At 42.2% G+C, this 20,309-nt stretch overlaps 1 protein-coding gene across 1 annotated transcript in view; it reads left to right on the plus strand.

The window, feature by feature from the left end:
• Nucleotides 1–12,799: 12,799 nt before the first annotated feature.
• The window catches only part of aff2 (AF4/FMR2 family, member 2), a 173,745-nt gene continuing 166,235 nt past the window's right edge, over nt 12,800–20,309 (plus strand). Inside the window, exon 1 of the mRNA XM_037077694.1 lies at nt 12,800–13,098. Within this exon, the coding sequence (XP_036933589.1) occupies nt 13,046–13,098 (53 nt within the window). The 5' untranslated portion in view covers nt 12,800–13,045. The remainder of the gene's footprint in view (nt 13,099–20,309) is intronic.

Consider the following 20,309-nt stretch of genomic DNA (forward strand, 5'->3'; position numbering starts at 1 on the left):
CTTCCTTGTTTTCCAAGTTATTCTGGAGCCACATCTCTTACTTAGAAAAAATGTTTTGTAATAACCTTAATTTATTGTTATTTTTTGTTAGCTGTATTTTGTAAGTTGTAGGGCAGAGCACAGGGACTGACCGCAGATTTACTTTCAGTTGCAGCAAATTATAATCTTTACAAAAACCACATGGGTTAAATAACACATTGGTCTCCTTACTTTTAGACTTTGCATGAAACCAGAGTATAAAGTCAGGTTTAATGAAGTGAGATTTCCATCCTCTCATTCAGGGTTCTGAGCATCCTTTGTGAGATCTCCTCTGGATTAAGAGCAAAGTGTTCATCACAGTCGTAAAAAAGCTGCCGACAGTCATTTTTTTTCTGCCACTCCTCTCCGTCACAATGAGGCTTTCTTCTTATCTTTGTGCCTTGGATTTATGCTCCTCTGTCTCTGTGAATCAGGCCTGTTCTAAAATGCACCTGACTCCCTCTGAATAGATCAAAGCTTTTCATACTCTGTTAAAACCCATCTGGTGTTGTTTTTCTTTGTCATACATGGTTTCGTTTCTTGTATGGGTGATTCTGTGACCCTATATGCATCTATTTGAATTCTTCTGGGGATGCACAATGGTACAAGATGACTTCTATGGTTCTTGGTGATTGATTTTAATCCCAGAACAGGTTCAGTTTTCTTTGACATTGCTCTTAACGTATCTGCCTCCTGCTGAAGACTAGACAGTCATGTCATCAGAGTCACTTTGTCTAAACAAGGCAGGTTTTTCTAAACATCGAAGAAACATCAGACAAAAAAACGTGTTTACTTGAAGCTCTCATCTGGAGGTGCTGTTCGGTTTTGACACTTCAGAGAGTTTCCGACTTCATAAAGCTTCTGCATGGTAATACCCTTTTCATGGCATCATCATCAAAATAACTCAAGTCTAATTAAGGTGGCGGACTGCCTTCAAAGATCATTTACATTCTCAGTTGTCCCAAATTGTATCCTAAACTCAAACTGACTGCAGTAACATCAATGGGCTAGTGTATACACTATTTTTTAGATTCATGACAGAGGGGAAATTGATAGTAGCGTTAGTTTGACTAAACAAAAACTGTTGAAATGTGAGAAAGTCACTGTAAAACAAAAACGCAAAGCAAAAAAAAGGTTTCTAGAGGTTTTTCTGTGCATTCGTAGGCTTATCGACGTGAGACGTAATGCTGAAATTACGGCATTACGTCAAAAACAAATCTAGTCTCTTGTACAATATCGGGGCTAGCTAATGAGCTGCCATCTTCAGATTTTAGTGTTGCCTGGTGCAAATATTGTGGGGTTAAGAAGCTGAAGCTGCAATATGTATGATTTTTCTTAAAAACGCTCACAAATCAACCAATATTATCAACTGAATGTGAAGAAATCAACAGTGTTGACACTAAATGTAAAATGTCTTCTGAAATTAGCATTCTAAACAGCTTGCCAGGCCGGAAAACCCAGTGGTCCAAAGCTCCTGTACAAGCGGTGTCAGCGCCAACACTTACCTGCTATACGTAGTAGCTTAGCTAACACTGGGAAACTAGTCAGAAATCAGTCTTCTAGTTGTCTAACTCTAGATCTTGGAAAGAAAGAGAATAAGCATTTTTGTCAAAATTGCAAATTTTCCCTTAAAAATTGCCTGCCTTAGTAGCTTCTTCAGTTAGCGTAGCATCAAATAACTTAACAGTCGGTTGGATCTGCTTTAAACCAAGATACAGGACTTGAAACAGCCACTGCGCTCCATTTTCAACTGTTTCTTTGTGATAATTTCCAAATTATGTACTTGACGCATCATTTGGGAGAATCAACTTAACCTTTGTGCTCGGAAGGCTGCAAATGCTCAGAGAAACCTCACCATATTTTGTGTGACATGTGCCTTTTAATTGTGGCTAGTATCACAACCTAGACATGTAAATCAGGGATGATGAGACGCTCATAACGGACCAGATGTGTGTAAAGGTGGCTACTTCCTGTAGCGACATCGCCGACTCAGCCCGGGGTCATCACCGGCAACGCTGAGAACTTTTCGAGCTTCCTTTCAAACTCGACGGGCTGGTGTTGACTGTGTGGGCGATGTTGGCGTGCCAGGAAACTGCCTGCTTTAACCAGCTGATCCTTCTTCAACACTGAGGGTGTTGTATCATTGTACAGTCGACAAACATGAGCCTGTAGCTGATGACCTGGTTCAATTTCATCTGTGAAATGGATTCAGTTACTTTTGTTCATGACCTTCAGTGGCTTCTTTGGCACCCTTTGGTTCTGAAGTCAAAGAGCCGTTTCTCCACTCAGAACCCCCTTTTTTCAAATGTTCTCTCGAGATGCAAACTGGTTTAACCCAGTGAAATTTTTCCTCGAAAGGAACTGAAGCGATGAAAAGAGCTGAAAAGATTTCCGAGGTTGAGCCAGGTCTTATCTTTTTACCAGAGATCAGTGTACCTTCCTAGTCTTGCAATGCATGTACATCTTTATTATGAAATATGGAGACTTTCTGTAGGTTTCAGACACGTTTAAAAAAAAAAGAAGAAGAAGAAGACATACATAAGTTTAGTTTTTTTGAGTCAGTGTTACTTTGTCTCATTCCTCCTTGACCTGAGTTTGGCTGTAGTAGCCAGCCATGAGCTACTTTTGCTGACAACCATCAACTTTGAGTCAGCGACACTTGGGGAACCTTTAGAACATGACACAAAGAAACAGTTAGGTAACATGAAACAAACTTTCTTTCTTTCTTTCTTTTTTTAAAGAATTTAAGTTCTCTTTTTCAGAAGTATTATTGGTGTCAATCTCTCTCACTAATCGGTTAGGACCTTTGCTTTCACTGTTCCCAGTACGCATTCTCCACAGTGAAAGTAAATCTCTATATTGTCAATAGAGCATCAACAGTATGGAGTTGATTTGTATTGTACAAAAAAGAAAAAAACAACAACAAAAAAAACATGATGGAAAAAAGAAGGGAGGGTGGCATACTGTATATAATGATGTCATTATTTGTCTGAGAAAAGATTTGTACTATTGTTTCAAATGTGCACTTATCCTGATATTTTTCTTTTTTTTTTTCGCTGTTTAATATCAGTTAAATGCTAGATGCTCTTGATAATAAACTTAATGATGTGTGAAAAAATAGTATCCTCTATAGCAGGGTTGAGCCGCACACAGCTGTTATTAACAATGAAATGTCCATAGTGCTGCAGAACTTCAAAAATAGTGTTACTGTACAGAAAGAGGGTGAAGTAGGTTTTTTTATATATATATATACATATATATATCTGATGGGGAAAAGCCACCTAAAACTGGAAGTCTGACTGATATAGTGACTGAACTCCCATTTTGAGATGGAAAGTCCTTTATAATGAAAACTTTGATCCGCAGTGAAGAATAGAAGCTATAGTGGAAAGTAATGAATATCTGCTGTCCAATCATGAGCTTAGTTTGTTTCAATCCAAGAACATTTAGATACTACATTTGTTTTAATTGGCTCAAAGCAGTGTTTAACCTGTGTTGTTAAAAAGATTTTAGGTTGTTGAGTGTCACCATGCTTTTGTAACAACTGGAACACTAATTTGACCATCAAATAAATCACATCAAAAGTCCCCTTACTTACTTTAGCTAACTTAGACCTGTTGAGGGGTATCATCAGATGCGGTTCTTAGCATGTTATCGTCGGACAGTCAGAGTGTAACGTTAGGATAAAATTATTTTTAATAGTTAAGGTGTAAGAGAAATAGCAAAGCATTTCACATCAGACTATAAGTTCCAATCTCATGTGTTTATGCTAACAGCTAAAGCCAGGAAGCTGTTAGTTTAGCTTAGTAAAGACTGGAGGAGCCTCAGGAAGCGGCTAGCATAGTGCTCTCCAAAGTAAAAAAAAAACAAAAAACAAAACTGTGAGTGCCTCTAAAATGCCAATGTGTAAATATTTTTGTTTAAAACATTCAAAGATTAACTAATATTAAGTAAGCATGCTAAATAGCTAGCCCCTTCAATGTAAAATAATACCAACAATCCCATGGTGCTCTGGGGTCCCAGTCCAGACCTCCATTTGATACCACAACGAGTATGGTTAAATGAGCCTACTAGCTAGCGAGAGCTACAGTTAGCAGCACTTAGCTGTTAAAGTGGTGATACGCTGCTCCCCATGAGTTTGGAGTAGGAATTTAACAGGTGGCCAATTTTTACACATTGTACCTTTTAAGCTAATTAACTTGAATGTAATTTGTTTATTTCAAACACCAACAGAATTGTAAAACCTTGCAAAGCTCAGACAGAGCAAGGCACCCTGTTTCCACCATGATTATAGTCTTTATGCTAGGCTAAGCTAACAGTCTCCATGCCCCTGTGTACACACAAACATTAGAGTCGTATTGATTTTGTCATCTGTCTGTATTGTCCCCCAAATTTCCCGACACTGTCATGTTTGCAAAGAAAGCAGATATTGATTTACCTTCTAGCATGTAGCTTTATGGAACGTTAGCCTGCTACAGAAAGTGAATTAACCAAAATGAATAATGTTTTATGGTGGATTTTCCCTTTAATTTCCAGTCACCAGAATGGTGGATAAAGATGAGTGTTTCATTTAGATTTCCTTAACATTTTATATTCCGTTCTTTTTGACTTGTATACATTTTTTCCTAAGGTGAAGTTAGTGTGGCACTGGCGGCGAGACTTGTCTCCCAAAAAGCCAGTTCCCCTTAAACTGACAAAAAGAGAAAAAGCCACATTGACGTCATTGAAGGTCCGACCTTCCCATTGGCTGTATTGTTTCACACCAGAGACAATGAATTTCTCTGCATCTGTGGTTGTGTTTCAACCTGCTTGTCAGTGTTTTTTATCATGCCTCCAAAACACCAGGTTGAGAGTGTACGTCAAACTTTTTTAACTACTTGAATTTAACCAACAAAAGCAGTTTAATGGCTTTTTCATGCTTTGGTGTGATTTTTAGGGGCATTACTAACAATTTGTAATGCTAGGACCAAGGCTTTTACTTTCATGGACAGTGTAAAATTAAAAAAAAAAGACGTGGGAGGACTGTTGCATGCTGACCAGCTGAGGTCATTCAAGAATTGGTGCTAAGGAGGCATTTATACGATGGGGGAATTTCCTATAACTGACCGGTTGTGACATTATCCAATCTATCTGACTGCAGTTGAGTTCATGGCAGAAAAATAAATGTTGCGTTGGAAATCATTGCAATTGTTGGTTGGCTTGGAAAGACATTTCCCTAGAAGTAAGTGTGTGATTGATTTGGCATTCCAAACTAAAGTTTAGGACAAGCAACAGAGATGGGCACATTAAAGTTCCGGGATTGAGCAGTGTACATTTTGATTCATGTTGTCAGTTGAAGTTGTCATATGGAATACCAAATGGCACCATGGAGAACATGGTGCATTGAGTTAATCCAATTTATGCAGATGTTCTTTAGATGCTAAGTTGGACTGTCTTTGTAATGTTGGCAGGTTACTGTCATCAGTGCAATCCTCTATTACATATGTAATCTGGTACTCCATGTAATAGAATGGTTCCACCAAAACTATATAACCCATAAAGATGGATTTTGAAAGAGTAACGCTTTTTCAAATAGGGCATCAGTGTTGAGGCACATGAAATGTTTCATAGTAAAATTGATGAGTGGACTTTATTATCTCTTAACGGACTTCATGTAATGATGCTATTAGCTTGTGTTATCTGTGTGATGGGGAGATTGGATGAGAGATTAGTGGCTGTCACTTTAAACAGACTGTTGAAATAACTGAGAGTGAAATTAACTTTGATTTCCAAAAACTACTTTTGGGGCAGCTGTTGACGTATTGAAGAGTTTCACTTCAGTGGGCGATCATAGTTTAGGTTTGTTAACTGTCATGAAGTGTACATCGAGGGTGTTTTCCAGCAAATGGATTTTCTTGATATTCAGCTGGATGATTGTCTGTTGATGATCGTCTTGAAAGTTTTGCTGTTCTATTGTTCTAGTGTAACGGAGTGTGATCCAATGGGCTGCAGAAGGAGAATGCTAGTGATTTAATTTGCATTTGGTGTGAATGATGTTTATATGGGACCCACTTCTGCCAGTCGTTAAAGAAGATGAAGGCTACGCTTGAGTCATAATTATGAGTTAAAACGTCAAACAAATGCATCTGAAAACGTTGACATTTGATTCCATAACTGTGACTTACTATCTCATGATTTTAGTTCAACTCATAATTACAGTGTTTTATTTAATAATTTCATCTTTTTATCTCATATTTTTGCCTTTTAATTCCATTATTATGAACTTTTATCTTATTATTTCAAACTTTTATCACAAAATTATGTTTTCTTTGACTGGCAGGAATGGGCCTCCACACATTTTTCCTTTGTCAGCTCCGTAGGATGCTTCAGTGTAAAAGAGGCATCAGACTGAATTAACTGATCCTTACTCTTAAAGCTAGAACACTGTTCACTGTGTTGTTTTGCAGATGTGGTCAGGTTACTGAAGGTTTTGTCCCAACCTCGTCCACAAACCATGATTTTGACTCGACGTCCCAGAGGAGACGCTCTCTAAACAAGAACTAATGCTGACTTCATGAGAATTCTGAAAGCACAAGAACTTGAATGGGGGGCATCCCAATTCAGTTCAGAAACTTTCAGTCCTTTTCAACTGGAAAAAGTGTCTCATATGACCTTTCTGCATCCCTCCTTCGCAAGCATTTAGTCCTGAAGGGGTTTGCAACATGAGTAAACGTGGAGCCAACACAAGACGAGATGAGCCAAAAAAAACGATGTTGTTTGTAGCTCGCCGGTCCACCGCAGATCTCAGCAGTCATTTATTTGCAGAATGTATATATCACATGAAATATACTAACTCGACTCTACTGTGGGGCTGTTCAACAGTGGAGGGGCCAGAAGTGCAGACACGCAGAGAATCTGTAGATACTTAAACCAGGGTAGTCAAAAAAGCTGTAAACCTTGTGTGCACTTTTGGGCATTTTTTTTTTGTTTGTTTTCCTTTTGTACATACTACTAGCATTTAAGATGTTTGGGTTGACATGTCTGGTTATAGTGCAATATATTTTGTATGCAAGCAGTTTCAATAAATAAAGGTCGATCTTCCTCCGTGAACTCTGGCTGATCTCTGCTTTTTATGGGGATTTTTAGATAATTTACAGTAAAATGTGCTACCAATTCCCATGGAAGGCCAGTGCCAGTGACAGAGGATGTTTGGACCTGGATTCTCTTACACTGACTTCACTAACCAGTCAAGCCGATGGCCATTACAGCCATGTACACTGTAACTTGAGACTTTGTAGCACCTGGGATGACCAGGTGGACCTCAATGATCCCTCTACAGTTAACTCAAGGACACACCTCTGTTCCATTCATTACAGCTTTGTATGATAAAGCATCACAGCCTTGAATTGGGTCAGTATGCTTTGTCCACAAGGGCAAACGACCACAAGGGTGATCAGGATAAAAAGCTGTATTACAAAGCTACTGGGCACAGTGACGATCAAGAGCCGAAGTCAAACTGTTCTGTTCTATTCTGTTCTGGCTCTACAAGCAAAAATATAAATGCTACCAACACCCATGCCCCAATTCCCAAATTGTTTTGGAAATATTGTATTCATGCCATGGAGAACAGGTCGAGCTTTAAAAACAAGGTGTTATAAACACATTTTGAAATCATTTTGGGATCACAGAGCTTCCAGAGACTTGGGTTACCCCGGAGTCCCCATCTACTTCAGCTGAGAGCACTGCAACGCTGTTCTGCTGTGAAGCTACAGAAATGTTTTGCGGACCACGAAACCTCCCCTGAAGGTGAGCAGATCACGACTGCATTTTCATTTCTGGGTGAGCCTATCCTTTTTAACGTTGTCCTGCATGGTGTAACTTGTGCTTAATAGTTAAGATGATCCAGATGTAACACAAGCCAATATGACTGAATTCAATAGGAAGTGGGTGATGTATGTTTGAGTAATAAAACTTTAACATGCCTCCAAAATAGGAAGATTTAAAGGACGGGTGACACGCCTCCCAGGATTCTGATGTGTTTTGGCCTGGAATGATGACTCCGCCTGTCTCCTGTCGAACAACACACCGGTGAAGGTTAGGAATTACTTTTTCTGAAGGTGTCATGAAAAATAAGGCCTTCTTTCAAAGCATACTACTTTTTCTGGGCCACATGGGGGCGCTGTGGTACTGTGCTGCTTCACTGTGTACCAGAGAGAGAGAGAGAGAGAGAGAGAGAGAGAGAGAGAGAGAGAGAGAGAGAGAGAGAGAGAGAGAGAGCCTGGGCACATATTGAAAATTCAGGACACGCACTTCACAACTTCTGCAAGATACACAGCAAGTATAATGAGCTCCAATCTGAGAACTTCCTGACTATTTTATCAGTTTGTATTTCTTCTGGGCCCCGTGTCTGTGTGTGAAACTCTAACTCTCTGTGTCATCAGTGAAATATAAATGACTGGCACAGCTGTGGCTTTAACAATACTGCAAATGACACTAACGAAGAAGAAGAAGAAGAAGAAGAAGAAGAAGAAGAAGAAGAAGAAAAACACCTAAACAAACTGCCTCTCTGGTCACGGTGAAGGCTGCGTAATGAGCTGGAATTGAATTCACGCGTGTCGCTCCCTGAATGTTTGCCTTTAATTACATTTTATCTTAATGCCGCTCTATCTTCCCCTGTCATCTCACTCTCCATCAGCTCATCCTGCAATTGCTTTTTTTTTCCTTGATTCTGCCATATCTGCCCCCCCCCCTTCTCTCCAGTCATTCTCGGTCTCGCAGTGTCTGACCTAGTTTTGGACAGTCTTTCTTACACACACACACACACACACACACACACACACAAAACCACTGTTCCCGCAGGTGCTTAAAATCCTTGAAAATTGTTTGAATTTCTGTGTGGTGTTTTTTTAAGGTCCGGAGATGTCTGGAATTTTGATTTTCGCGAGGGCTGAAATGGCTGGAATTGATCAAGGTCATGAAACAGCACTTTCAGACAATATTGCTCATGGCTGGCAGTGTTTTATTCCCATCATGCACTCTGGTTAACTCTCTTCTCTTCTCTTCTCTTCTCTTCTCTTCTCTTCTCTTCTCTTCTCTTCTCTTCTCTTCTCTTCTCTTCTCTCCATCTCAGGCTGCTGTTTGTACTTGTGGTTGTGTGATGCAGAGCGGTGCTGGCATGTTGCCCCAGACCAGACCAAAATACCCACACACACACACACACACACACACACATGTGGCTACACACCATCCAAAACAAAGACACACACACACACACAGAGCCTGCAGTGTATCTTCAAATATTACTTCCGATACATTTGGACTTCTTGTCGTCTTCTCCCGTCACGGATATGAACATGCAGCCTTCCTCTGCGTGGGAGGACTTTTCAAAAAAAAAAAGAGGAGAGGATGGTGATGTCACAAAGGAACCACAGTAACAGCTACAGCACATGCTGAGTGAGAAGTTTCAACCATCTGGTCAATCATTATTCATAGCGAGGCGTAAACAGCAAAAAAAAACGTGCTGCCGGGCATGTGTTGCAGCAAGTGTATGATAGGGAGAGCGAGGATGGTGGTGGTGGGGCCGCTAAACTGTTGTTAACACGCCGCTACCTCGGATGATCTCACACAAAGGTGAAGTGGCGGGGTGAAGATACGGGAGAGGAGGGTGGTGGTGGGGGGGGGTGCAATGTGTGATGGGTTCAAAGACCCCGGAGAAGAAGAAGGAAAGAGGTGGATCACACGCTGCTGTTCAGGAGGCTAAAGTTTAGAAGGCTACAGAGAAGCAGCTGTGTGGACATCCAAGCCTATATTTAGGCCAGGTGCAGGGAAGCAGATTCTGTGACGGGAAGAGCAGAGCAACCGCACGCCGGATTATAGCTCCTGAACTCTCTCTGTTGGACTGAACCGGCAGCATTCAGACGCCGGCCAGCTGGAGCTCAACTGTTCCGCGCTCGAGAGTGAAAAACAGTCTTTTTGCAGTGTCATTCTTCATCCAGGAGATTAAGTAACGAGCACTAATGTGTCTGCTGATGTCATCTTCACAGCTCAGCCTGCTGTATGGTCCAAACAGATGAGGAGTTTCGGGGTGAGCGTTGTTTAAAACAAACTGAACACTCATCGTGGAAACATGGCTCAGAGAGGACATTACAAGGCAACGACGTGACGGCGTCTGAAACCTGAGGGTACGAAAACACCATTCGTCGGAATTAATGAGTGCGAACCAGGTTACGGACCGCAGAGTCCACTGGTTTCAACACAGAAAGTGAAGAAAGGGCGAATCTTGACATTGGTGCTGGCACGGACTCCGCAAGTTGGAGTGAAACCCGCAGGTGACTCATGTTGTCCCAGCACAATCCAACAGCATTCCACAAAATACGCCTGGCGGGTTTCAGTCTTCTAGAGAAATACTCCGGAGAAATGTTTGATAAGGGGGGCTGAGGTCAGGTGACTGCGGAGGAGAAGTCCATGAAAGCCAGGACTACTTGTGGAGTCCGTGCCAGCTCGAGTGAATGCTCTCGTTACAGGAAATAACAGGAGGCATTTTACATACTGAGATGTGTTTTCAACTTTCCATTAAAATTGTTGAATTAATTAGTTATGTACATGAAACTGTCCGTTATAAAAAGGCAACACAGTCTACGGTTGGTGTCCTCGTCAACTTTGGCCCACTTTACTTGCCGTACTTGTGCGCACCCGGTGCTTATCTGTGCACTCGGTGCCATCTATTCCAGTTCAACCTACTTACAAAACAGCAGCTCATTTACCAACATTTTTTCACGCTTCCTTTTTAACTCGTATGTTTTTCAGACGCTGCCCGGTTGGACCTATTTTTGGCGATGTTTGCCGCAATCTCAGATCTCAGCGGTTGCTCTGGTGGGTTCAGATTCAGCGGAAATGAGGTACAGAGAGTGGTGATTCTTTTTGGAGAAAAAGGACGGAAATGTAGGTATTGCAGATGACCAGCCACATCACTGTACAGAGCAGTGTTTCAGCAAATCTAGTGTCCAGAATCCAGTGAAAGATTAAAAAAACAAAAAACAAAAAAAAAAACAAAAAAAAAACAAATCTAAGACCTCAGGAGGACTTCCTTCACTTCTAATGAGAATGTTTCTGTGCATGGATGGAAATATGTCACGACCTTATTTCTCTCAGACTATAATGTTTGTCTGCACCGCAGTCTTACTTTCAACTGATCAGCTGGACGTAGATTTGCCTCCACAGTTAAATAAATGATTCTCCGCTACCGGACCACAGCTTTCAAAACAGGACACAAATATCACGTCCTCTGTGTTGCGACTTTGAATTTTGACATCCTTCATTTACACATAATTGACACAACCTGGATTTTTAGGGCTGTTTCTGGTCCATAGTTGGCCTTTAAATATGTACGATCCCAATACATTGATTATTTTTGATTATTTGTTATCATTGTTGATTATTATTATTATTCCTTTTTTTGCATGGGTAGGGAGTCAGTAAATCAAGGGAACTTGGGATCCCAGTACCATCTTGTATCTTAACAATACAATATTGAACTAGAATGGCACTCGGTAGAGCGCATACCTTCACCAGGGCCAAACTGTCCCCTTTAATTCATTTTCAAACTCGATAGTAATGTGTCATTGTTTGATTTTTTTCATGCATTATTCCCTGAAAAATTTAAGAAAATGTCCAAAAAACATCATATATCACAAAAAAAGCAACGTTATGTAACTTTTTAAAAATAAATATAACAGCTTCAGGATCCTGTTGATGGTGCACTGTCTTGTGCCGGGGTGAATGGTGTCTTTGTTGCTTGCTTCCAAGAAAGTGAGACAGAAATTCCTGGATCTGTCCCTTTATCGGGAAAACTCTTTTCTGGGCCGAGATCCACCCAACATCCAAGCTTCATGGAAATCTGTTTTGTAGTTTTTGTTTAATCCTGCTGACAACCCAACCAAATGACAAACACAGGTGAGAACATCTCACATCGACAATACAACGCGAGAGCTGTTACATCCGGCCCACCAGCGTGTTTGAAGTTAGTAAGGCGCAATATAATAAATGTTTCCATAGTGTTGCACCATCATTTTATACAGTCAGTGTGGAGAGGGTCAACATTAAGACAGGCATGGAGCTATGATTTAAAGAAAAGATAACTGAACAGATTAACACATTAATGAATAAATAAAAGGAGGATTTGGTGTGGTGGCCAGTCCGGATTTAGGTTTTTTGGCTACGGTCCTGCTCGGTGCCCCACACCATATACCAACAGAGACCCTGTGAGCTGAACAAGGACTCCTCACAGCTCGGTGAGTGAGCGCTCTCACACAGGCCGCCGTCTGCCTCGATGCACAGAGACGGCATATTGTCTCATCGCCCGTGACTCACAAGAACATATAGCACATGAGAGATGACGGCGACCGTCCGCCCCCCCCCCGCAGCAGAAAAAGGTCAGCTCTCTGACTCAAGACGTGTGGCTCCCTGATGATCCTGATAAAAAGTCACCTCTGACAAGACATCTGAACATCCTCCTCCAGCTGTTGCAAAGTCACAGCAGCACATTCCTGTTTATGTATTATTCATTTTAATATAAATAGCTCCATTCGTTATGAAAGGGGGAAAAAAAATGTTTGCAGTGACTATCTCAGTGTGACTTGTCCTCCACAGCCTGTGTGTGTGTGTGTGTGTGTTTGTATATGTAAGTGTGCTCTCCTCTCCTCTCCTCTCCTCTCTCTCTCTCTCTCTCTCTCTCTCTGTCTCTCTCTCTGTCTCTCTCTCTCTCTCCCTCCCTCCCTCCACCTCTGCCTGCCTGTCAGCCTGCCTCCACCACGTAGCAGCTTCCTGGCAGCGGCAGCCGCTAGTGTCTGCTCTCCCTCCTTCTCTGACACACACTCACACACTATACTCAGTAGCCCCATGTAGAACCACGTAGCACCAGCTTTTGGATTTTAACCCACCAACACCAACACCACTACCAACAGCACCAACAGCAGCACCAGCACCAGCAGCAGCAGGAGCAGCAGGAGCAGCAGCAGCGGCGGCGGCGGCAGCAGCAGCCGGAGCGGCTATGGATCTCTTTGAATTCGACTTTTTCAGAGACTGGGAGCTGGAACAACCATGGTAAGTCCTGCACACGCTGCTTTATTACCCTCCAACGCGCGTCTTTAACGTGGACTTGCTCTGATGACATGGGGGGGATGAGCGGACCTGGCATCCCTGCTTATTTTATTTGTATCATTAAATTGTTCATTCTTGAGATGTAGAAGTGAGTCCCGGGCAGAGATCGTGCATCGTCTTTCTTTGTCACCGCTGATGCTTGAGACGTAGCCTGCACACGCGCGCGCGCACATGCACATACACACCGTACGCACGCACGCACGCACGCAGCGCACAGCCGGCTCTCACTGTCTGATTGCGATATTAAAGGAATGTTTGATTCGGTGGCGAGGGCGCACCGGGTCGTGTGACGGAGCGGTGACTCGGTGATGTGGGGACAGAGCAGACAGTGTTGTGGGGGGTGAGGAGGGTGAGGAGGGGGACACAGACAGAAGTTTGACAGTGTCTCAGAGACTCGTCCTGATCCTGTCAGTAAACAAGAGTTGAGCTGAGCTGCACAGATGCTGCCGGTCGGTGCGGTTCACGGGGACGCACGGTGGAGGAGAGAAGTTGTGCGTGTGTGTGTCTGCTCATCGCGAGGTGTTGTGAACTTGACGTGCCTCCTGTCGTGCGGTGATGCTGAGTAACTTCATTTAATGAGTCACTGTGCTGTGGTGGTCTGTAGGCTGGTGCTGTGAGCGGCGTCTCCTTTGTTGATCAGATTGGGAGGCACATCAATTTGTTGACCGGCAAAAATTCATCAGCCAGTGTTTAGGTGATCTGCTGGTTGTCACATTTTTAAAGGGGCGCTATGTCGTTTTGGAGAGATAATTAAAAGTCAGAGATTCTCAGGAATTTATTTTTTTTTCCAGTAACTGGATAAACAAGCTGTTCTCAAAGGAAAACGAGATCCCCAGACCACGGTTTGAAGTTAGAAAGGTGGCGGGGTCCGCCATATGTAAACAAAGTGAAACAGAATAAAACTGTGTTGTCCTTTAAAGGAGCACTGTGCAGTTTTGCGGAGGACATTTAAATCAGAAAAACAGAAGAAATAACTTTTTTTTTTTAATGCCTATACAATACAGACTTGTTTATATGTGGCGGACCCTGCCACCTTTCTAGCTTCAAACAGTGTTCTGGGGACCTTATTTTCCTCCAAGAACAGCTTGTTTACTCAGTTATGGATAAAAAACCAAATATTTTGAGTTTGTGTCATGATCTCATTAACATTGTCATACATAGTTTGTTTGTTGAGTCACTAAACAAGGAGAGTTTGTTTATTTTGTTTTTTTTAGGCATAAAAAGTCAATCAGTGAAGAGCTTTCTCTTCAGATTACAGGTTTTTTTTTCACATAGTGCACCTTGAAGTGAACTGTTGTAGATGACAGTGAACTGATATCTTTGGGCTTTAGACTGTTGGACAAAACAGGACATTTGAAGTTCTCACCTCGGGCTCTTGTGCCGGGCATCTTCCACTAGAGCTCGTTTGATATATTGGTTGGCCGATATTGCTATTAATTCCCAGTGAAATTTACTGTTTCAGTGCAGTGACGTCGTCTTGGACCACACGCGTTATTGTTGAACTGTAAAGTATCCTGCTTCTGCAACTAAGAGTTCTCATAAGTGATAAAGAAAAACAGCTGAGGCTAAAAAACAAATGTTTGTATGTTGGCTGATATAGATCAGTATCAGAATCTTCTTCTGACATCCGCCTCCAAAACTGAGACTCACTTGGGCTCTCATATCCACTTTTTAAATATTTTATTGACTAAATTATTCATCATAAAATAAAATAAATCAGCAGATGATGATTTATTACAGATATATCTGTATCATGCATATGTTGGCCGGTAAGTAACAAGGTTTTAGATTATTCCACCATTAAATATTTTGTCTACCAGAGAGCTCTGACAAGGTGATCCATTTTCAATATCCTTCCTCTTTTCCTTCTCTGTGTTTACTGGCAGATCACAAACCGGCTTTAACCTTGCAAACAGCCACCGACTGTATCAGAGTCTGTATATGCTGTGCTAGTCAATCAGTGCAATTTGGCTTCATACTATCGGCTAGAATTTCCCTGATAAATAGCTCATCATTACTAAATGTAGCGGATGTTGGTCTGATATATGCCTCACATCCCTTCGTTTAATTCAGTCAAGTCAAATCCAATATCAAACTCAATATCCCTGTATCGTTCTAGATTTTAGACCCTTCCATAACCATAATTTAAACTCACCAGATCTGGGATCAAAATCCATGCATTATTCCCAGAGCAATGAACAAAAATGTGGAAGAATGTTAAAGAAAGTGAGAAAAAAAAATATCCCGGATCTGCACTAAAAGTTAATGGGGTCTATTCTGGGCCGAAACCCATCCCCCATCCAAGTTTCGTGGATATCTTCTCAGTAGTTTTTGTGTAATCATGTGTGCAAACCAACAAACAATAGGCCACAGGTGAAAAGATAACCTGAAATATCTCTGGGGTCCATATCAAGATTGCTCATTGTGTAAGATCAGTATGAGTCAAGCTTTGTTCTTTAACTGAAATATTTGTTAGTAGAGCTGTAATCCATACTGCAAAATCTTTATATTATCCTACGCTACAGTGTGTGTGAGTGAGGTCTCTTCACATGCAGCAGAGGAACAAAGACTCGTGTGGAGGGAGGTGCTGTGTAAGGCTTTTAACACTGGGAGGCCAAAAGATGTCGGAGGTTTAAAAGACGACTGTGAAGTCGTCAGCTGACAGACGTTCAATATGATTCTGTTTCGCCACACGACCTGGACTTTATTACAGCGTTTGTGCAGAAATTAGACGTATCGAAGGTGAAAATGTACAGCAGCTGGTCAGTAGCACCCCTCGGTCGTACTGTCTAGCTCCCACTGTTATATACTGCTTCAATCAAATCCCTTGTACAATTCAGCCTCTCATTCAGCCGTTTCCTGCCAATGCTGAAAATCAGTGGTCGACCCAGTCTACCTGCTCAGCCGCAGCCGCCTCACTGTGTGTGTGATAGGAGGTGATGGGGAGTCCATGAATGCTCAGGAATGAATTCCCTCTGGAGGAATAGAAATGATAAAAGGCCAAGGCATGACTGAAACCATTCAGACATGGAGCATGAATGTGATATAAAGTGATGAAAAGTCCTCGGGAAACTGTTCTGGATTCACTGAATAAAAAAAAATCTCCACATGTCATGATATGAAAAACATTATCAGAGTGGTTTCATTACAGGGTTTACAGCTGTGTAAATACTGTATTGAATATGTTTTGGGGCTGTAAGCTGACTAAATAATGACAAGGATTGTAGGAGCAGCCTTTCTACTTGGGCTATGTATTATATTGGGAGCACAATAACTTGGCAACCGTGTTGCTGTTTTGAATGCGTATTCCAGCGGGGAGAATCTGACACACACTGCTGTCCCTCAGCAGCCACCATGGAAGGGCCCTGGAGCAAGGTACTTAACCCCCCGCTGCTGGAGCGGAGCTGCACGGGGCTCAACAGCAAGCTCAGGGTGTCTACACATGTAACCCTCCCTCTGCCAGCGCTCCATCACACGGCTGCTGTCAGCTCGTCCAAAACATGCAGGCAACAAAGCTTTATTACATAAAAGAAAACACAGAAAAGAAACAGCGGATTTAAGAAGAGAACACATAAGCGGAGCTGCTGTCGTCTTGATCAGCCGAAAGGTGAAACCTGATCAGATCTGTGAAGACCCTCCTTGACCTAAGATGGGTCTGGCATAATAAAACAACGTCTTTTTCCGTTAACTGTCCTGTGCTGATAGGAACACCAGAGGGACAGAGCACTGCCAAGTTCGACCACTGCGCAGCAGTCTAAAACAACCTGTGCTTATCTAGGATGTTGAACCGTTTTTTTTTTGTTTTTTTTTTCATGCTGTTTGTAGCATTGAAGCCATCTCTTTTATATCTCTGGCTGTCCTGGACCATCAGTTCCCAGGCTGATGTTCAGGACCTCAGGGGTCACAAGTTAAATCCAGCACATCCTCATAAGTGAACGACTGAACAGGTTCATTCAAAAGTTAAAGTCAGCGTGAGATTATATTACAGTTCTAGGAGCAACATGACCGGTGCAGCGTAACAGTGACACATGTACTGGACCTCTCACGGTCAGTTTGGTTGGGTTCGGGCACTAAGAATACATGGTCAGGTCACAGTAAGAAAATGACTTGGTTTGGTTCAGGCTATAAAAAGACATGGTTAGGTTAAGAAAATATTTCATGAAACAATGTGGTTTGGGCGAAAATCACTAGGTTACTTCTGTAAGTACAGACATAGCTACGTTACCTTGGTTACTTACGTTAGAGTATGTATGTTTGGTAACTTCACTACATTAGTAAGTTAAAAGAACTCTTTTTTCTCTTTACAGTTTCTCTCATTACTTCCTCCTTTGCAGCTGTAATAATTACTGCAGCCCCTAGAGGTCGCTGCCTAACGACAAATGTAAATATGGGTCTTGATGAGCTTCTTTCAGTTGAGTTGCAAGGTCATTTGTCTGATGAGGACGGGACGAAAAACTCATGTTTGTAACATTCCTGTAACGTGGCACCAGATCATGAAATGCTTACAGTAGATATTAGGAGTTACTGGGAGCAATTTTCTGCCTAAGAAAAAGACTCTAATTGTTTCATCATTGATGATATCGTTCATGAAACTAAAGGTTTCCGTTTCCTTCACATCCAGAGATTTTTGGATCGTCAGATTGTCTGACGCCCGCGCCCCCGACACCTTTCTGAGGCAGTTTTAAAAAACTTCCAGAACCCGACAATCACACCCACTTCACACAGAAAATCAGCCAGGTATGCAGAGGTGTGAACAAGAAGTCGGAGCTGCTTTGTCGGGCTCCCTTTTTACGTTCTCCACTCCGCCACCTCCGTCACATCTCACACAGTATATGCAAACAAGTGCTACACCACAAAAGCTTTGGGGTGTGGAGACTGTCTGAAAGCGTGCACTGTCATCCTCACTCGTACGATCCATTGTATTGAGACCACAAAGACTCGTGAAAGAAAGACTGTGGAAGAGCCTTTGCGTGTGGCCCTCCAGCAGAGGCTACAAACACTTTGTCCTTTAAATATGGTCGACTTCAACAGACAGGTTCGTTTCAAGCATACTGAATCCTGAAACCAGCCAAAATAGGAATAATACGATAAATTCAACCGTCCCTCCACCGAACGCCAAAGGAAACACGATGAAATGTATTTGGTCGGGAATGGAGCCAATTCAGCTCAAGACGCTGCTGCTCCGAACCGTCTGCTCTTATCCAGCGTCTTTTTAGCAACGGCTCTTTTGATGTAGGTGACACCTCAAAATGGACTCAACTGTCCGAGATGATAAAGAGGAGAGCACTTCTCCCGTAGGAAGAAAACCAGAATTAGGGAGAGAGAGAGAGAGTGAGAGTGAGAGAGAGAGAGAGAGAGAGAGAGAGAGAGACTTACTTTCAATTGGACTTATTTTTCTCTGAGATTTTACAATGGATTTTACAGGCACAAAAGCTGACACGCACCTTCAATGGGAGCCATGAAAAATCAGTCAGATTGGAGTTAAAAGTCTGTCACTCGCCATTGATGTGCGGCTCCGGTCTGACAGTGGATTTTCCCTTTAAGGGAGAGAGAAAACAATCTTGAAGCTCCCCACGCCTTTGTTAAATCTGAACGAATCCAACACTGTAGGTCTCCTCCTCCTCCTCCTGAAGAAATACCCTTTCATCTCCTCTCCTCTTTGTTGCTCTTTCTCCCTCCTCCTCCTCCTCCACCTCCTCCCATCCCGCTCCTTGTTTCATTCTCTTGCTTGGAGATCTGAAGGCTTTGTATAATTGTAATAGGGCTTGCATTGAATGTTGCGCACTCCTCTCTGTAATTGCCCATCATGTAGCCGGCTAATCATGGCAGTGGAATCTGGGGGAGATCGCTTTGAATGTTAATTGACACTGATGGTGATTGGTTGAACCATTTAGGTAGTTAATTAGGGAATTGATTACACATATCGTCAGCGTGGAATTGTAAGATTCCAGCTGCGTGTTTCAGAGCTTAAAAAGTTCACATCTGCGGGAAGACTGTTATTATTATTGGTGTTTATTTTTGGATCTTTAATTTGTTTGTTTTTCTTTTGCGCGCTGCTTTAAAGTGTACAATTTGGATCAAAAAGTCACAGTCGCGGTCAAAAGATCGGCAGGAAGAAGAGTAGCAACAGAGCCAATTTATAGTCAATGCATTCAGTGTTCAGTCTCACAGTCCGATATTCAATCTGCCCGTCAACCCTCCCGAAGCTCTCAATCAGCGCCGTCACACATGTGAGCTCTGTTCGCACGGAATCATTCATCACACGGGAACGTCCGTCCTCGCCAAAACCAGCCCCGCTCGATGACACTTCACACCAACATCATCAGCAGCTCGCAGGCTGTGAAAGGAAGCTGTGTCTCATCCCAAGCTGGAACAAACAAATGCTCCAGAAAGAACCAGCAGCAGCTAGCACTGAAGGAAGCTTTCTATCTGGAGGAAATCCTTGTCATCCCACACTGCTGGGACAATTATCCCTCGGGGCTGTGCGACGGGAGCTCCGTCAGCAGGTGTGAACCGCGGTGAAGTAGCTGGGAAAACCAGTCCGATCACCTGGAGGCCGTTTGGGAGGAAGCAGGAGCTGTCCGTGGTCATGAAGCCTCCTGTTTCAAATAGACTAAACAAAACATGCATTGATTTTTTTATTTTACTTTTAGCTGTATTGTTGTGCTTTTAGTCCTAATTCTACTTTAAATATACTTTACACTCACATTAGCTGTTATCCCACTAGCTGAGGAAGTTGTATATTGTGCATTTAAGAGTAGGGCTGTAAAAAACAGTTATTTCATCAGTGATTAATCTGTAAACTGCTTTTCTGATTAAAATAATTGTTTAGTATATAATTCCAGAAATTACTGATAATATATGTCAACATTGCTCAGTGCCTTTAAAGCTTTCTTGCTACCTAACAGCTAACAGCTACAGATAAAAACGCAGCTCGTGAGAACTGTGAGAATCAAGCAGAACAGTTTCGGACCATAAAACAAAAACAACGGGCTGAAAGATGCTAAAACCCTCCGGCAGTTGCTGGTGACTCTCTCTGGGTTCATCACTACGGTTTTCCCATAACACACAGTCACTAAATTCCTGGTCAGTAAAAAGATATTGATTGGAGCTGCTTTGAGAGAGTGTTTCCAGATAAAAAAAAAAAAAGAAAG

This window comes from Acanthopagrus latus, chromosome 18, assembly GCF_904848185.1.
Source record: "Acanthopagrus latus isolate v.2019 chromosome 18, fAcaLat1.1, whole genome shotgun sequence".
Taxonomy (NCBI): Eukaryota; Metazoa; Chordata; class Actinopteri; order Spariformes; family Sparidae; genus Acanthopagrus; species Acanthopagrus latus.